This window comes from Geospiza fortis, unplaced genomic scaffold (genome assembly GCF_000277835.1).
Source record: "Geospiza fortis unplaced genomic scaffold, GeoFor_1.0 scaffold213, whole genome shotgun sequence".
In the NCBI taxonomy this organism is placed as follows: Eukaryota; Metazoa; Chordata; class Aves; order Passeriformes; family Thraupidae; genus Geospiza; species Geospiza fortis.
Window position 1 is genome coordinate 431,061 of NW_005054399.1, and position 3,669 is coordinate 434,729.

Consider the following 3,669-nt stretch of genomic DNA (forward strand, 5'->3'; position numbering starts at 1 on the left):
AGGGGTCTCTGGGGACGTACCCGGTCAAGGTCAAGGTCGGCCTGCCGGCGGTGCCGCCAGAAGAGGATGGAGGGCTCGGAGTGGGGGCGAGTGACGGGCTCCCCGCAGACAAAGAGCCGCACCACCGCGCCCAGCACCAGCGCCACGTTCAGGGCCCAGAAGGCCAGTGTGGGCCACAGCCACTGCGTCCACCCCCATGGGTCCTCTGTGCAGGGATGGGGTCAGCAACACCCCGCCAGTGCCGCCCTGTGCCCACCCCAGGGTCTCCATCCAGTGGCCTTCATCCCACATCCACCAAAGAGCCTCCACCCAGTCGTGTCCACCCCAACAGATTCCACCCCAATGGTCTCTGCCTCACACTCATCCCAGGATATCCATTCTGGTGGCCTTAACCCTGTGCCCATCCCAGCAGCATCCACCCAATAGCCTCTGCCCCATGTCCATCCCAATCATCTCCCATCTCAGACCTAGCCCAAGACCCCTCTCCTGATGGCCTTCACCCCTGTCCACCATGATCACCTCCACTGTGACAGTCACCACTCTGATGCCCCCCATCCCAGCAGTCTTCACCTCATGCCAACCCCAACAGCCTTGAGCCAGGTAACTCCTACCATACACCCACCCCAACATCCTGCCCCTTGATGGTCTTCACCTCAACAGCCTCTAGCCCTTGCCCACCCTGACAGCCTCCACCCCACACCCATCCCAACAACCTCCATCCCAATGTCCCCCACCCCAGACCAGAGCTTACCCAGAGTGCCAGACTGAGCCATGATGCTCCTGCCGGGACCAGCGGTGTCCTGGCTCCCCAGGGGGGCTGGGGAGGCAGAACCCCGGAGCAGGGAGGCCAGGGGGTTGAAGGAGAGGCAGAGGAAGACGAAGGCGCAGAGGGCCATGCGGGAGCGGTCCAGCATTCCCTGGCTGCTGGGCGAGGGTGGTGGGTGCTCCTGCTTCACCTGCACGGGCAGAGCTGCTGTGAGCCTGGGACACGGGCGTGGGCGTGGGGTGGTGGGCACAGGCATGGGATATAGGGCATGGGATATAGGGCATGGGATATAGGGCATGGGATAAAGGACAGGGTGATGAGGCACAGGCTGGAGTACAGGGGCATGGATTTCAGGGTATAGGCATGGGGCACAGAGCACATTTTAAGGTAGAACAAACTCCACCCAGCTCCAAATCACATGAGGAGCAGCCTCAGAGAACAAGACCAGGGCTCTCAGCTCTTTCCCCATCTGGTACACTTTGCCCTTGGCACCTCCTATGTGAAGCAGCAGACCCCTGCCCCACTCAGGGCAGGCAGATCCCCCCAGCCCTCCCTCACCTTGCCATGGGCACAGAGGGGGCTCTCAGGCTCTGAGTCGCTGCTGCTGCTGTTGCTGCTGCCACCGCTGAGTGAGAGTGGGCTGCTGTGGGATGGTGAGCCCACGTCCGAGGGCGGCGGTGTCAGCATCTCCATCACCTCTGCCTTCGCCACCTCCATGGGGGCCTCTGCCTTGGCCCCCCGGCTGCAGTGGGTCCCCAGGTCCTTCACAGGCTCTGCAGGAAGCAGAGTAAGCTGATGGCTGCCTGGGGGCACGGAGCCGAGCCCCCCACCCCAAGAGCTGCCCTTCCACTCACGGTTCTTCTGCATGGCCATCTTCAGGGCGAGGTTCTCCTGCTTCAGCTTCTGGTTGCTCTGCTGCAGGAAGCGGATGTACTCGATAGCCTTCCTCAGGATCGCTGACTTGTTGAGCTGCCGGTGGGCCAGGACAGTTCAACCCAAATTCCGGGCCAACCCCCCCATTGCCCAGCCCTGCCCCACCAAGCCCTGCTCCCACCTTGGCCTCGGTGCCCACCACCAGGTCCTTGAGCTCCACGATCTTGTCGTTGATGGAGGAGCGGTAGCGCTTCTCGATGGCGTTGTGGGCCGTGCGCTTCTCGCCGCGGCTCTGCAGCAGCGCCGGTTTCCCGCTGGGCACCAGCCGGTTGATGGGCAGCTTCTCCGCATCCACCACCAGCGGCACCGTGGCCAGGATGGTCCCTCCGCTCACCAGCGCCTGCAGGGTGCAGGGTGGGGTCAGGGATGCTCCTGACGCTTCTCCCCACCTTGCAGTGCTCCGGGGGTGTCACCTACCGGCACCTGGAGCGGGGCGGCCGAGCCGCTGGCGCTGGGGGGCAGGTCTTGGCGCTGCTGGCGTCTGTCTTGACGGCCGTGAGCAGCAGGGAGTCAGCCTTGATGAAATGGGGCTGCAGGAGAACCTGAGGGGCACTGGAGGTCAACAGGACTCTGGGGGTCACCGGGACCCCCCAGGCCTGGCGCTGGGCTTACCGGCACTGACTGGATCTGCGGTGACACAGACTGGGTGCTGGGGGCGGCAGCGGGGGCCAGGAGCTGCTGGGGTGCCACGTTCTGCACGGGGCCAGGCAGTGTCACGGGCTGGCTGGGTTGTGGGGTGGGCAGAGGGCTCGGCAGGGTCTGCCCCGCACTCCCAGGCTGCACAGCTGGGCGTGGAGCAGAAGACAGCGTTAAGAGAGCCCCTGGCACCAGCCCCATCCTGCAGGGACACATCCCCCCTCCAGCAACAGCTTCGCCCTGGGAGCCCCGATCCCCCCCTGCACCCTCAAATGCTCACCTGAGAAGCTGTGCTGGTTCTGGTAGCCCACCAAGGGCTGGGGACTGAACGGGCTGGGGGACGCAGGGACGAAGCTGGGGGCCAGCATGACGCCGGGCTGGGGCTGGGGCTGGCTGCTGGGCACCACCGACGGCTCCTCCTTGACCCCCAGGGACGGCGCCGGCAGCAGCGGGGCCGGGGGCGGCGGGGGGCGGCTTGCTGGGAGCCAGGAAGGTGTTGAGGGTGCCCGGCGTGGAGGGAAGCCCCGGGGGCACAGCGCTGTCCGGGGCACTGAACGGTGAGTCGAACAAGCCCGAGAAGTCATTGTCCGGCGTGTTGATCAGCTGCAGCATGTCTGTAAAACACACCCCCAGTGCCGTCAGCCGCTGCCCTGCACCTCCCAAGGCGGCCTTGGGCTGGTCCCGTCCTGCCCTCCCCGCGGTGTAGCATTTAGGGGGCAGATCCCCATAATCCAGAGGCAAAATTCCCTGGGAGACCATGAATCTGCTGTGCCCTGTTCCTCTCAGCCTCCCACCCATCCCATTGGGGAAAATGAGGCACGGCACTCAAAACGAGGGTGTCAGGGCTTGGCCAGCAGCAGTCAGGGGGTTTCAGCCTGATCTGGGAATGGCAGGGCACATCTCAGGGTGTCTCTGATATTGAGGGGGGCTTGTGCCAGCTCATTCATTCATTTATTCTGTCCTGGGAACCCCGAGAATCCCCAGATCAGCCCCGGTATCAGGGGAGGGGATGCTCAGGCTGGGACAGCGGGGTGGCACCCCCGGGATGTGCCAGACCCCAGTGCCAGGTGTGTTTGATCACAACAGCCCTCGGGAGGGCAGCTGGGCAAGCACGGGGCTAAAACAGCCTGAGGGGGGGTCTGTCCCATCAGTGGCACCTCGGGGTCTCTGTGACACCTCCCCTGAGGTGTCCTGGGATGCTCCCACCATGTCCCCATCCCGGTACCCCCGGCACATCCCACCGGGGGCACACAGACCCCAGCACACCCCACACTCTGCTACCCCCAGGCTCATCACCCCCCCTGTACTCACAGACCCCGGGACACCCCCAGGGC

The 3,669-nt window shown here is 64.8% G+C and overlaps 1 protein-coding gene across 1 annotated transcript in view; it reads right to left on the reverse strand.

Moving 5' to 3' along the window:
• Window positions 1-3,094, reverse strand: part of SREBF1 (sterol regulatory element binding transcription factor 1) — a 7,355-nt gene extending 4,261 nt beyond the window's left edge. Inside the window, 10 exon segments of the mRNA XM_031061059.1 lie at window positions 1-205; window positions 752-956; window positions 1,325-1,539; window positions 1,621-1,735; window positions 1,821-2,039; window positions 2,117-2,154; window positions 2,157-2,241; window positions 2,312-2,484; window positions 2,616-2,797; window positions 2,799-3,094. Of these exon segments, the coding sequence (XP_030916919.1) occupies window positions 1-205; window positions 752-956; window positions 1,325-1,539; window positions 1,621-1,735; window positions 1,821-2,039; window positions 2,117-2,154; window positions 2,157-2,241; window positions 2,312-2,484; window positions 2,616-2,797; window positions 2,799-3,094 (1,733 nt within the window).
• Between the last annotated feature and the right edge of the window lie 575 nt (window positions 3,095-3,669).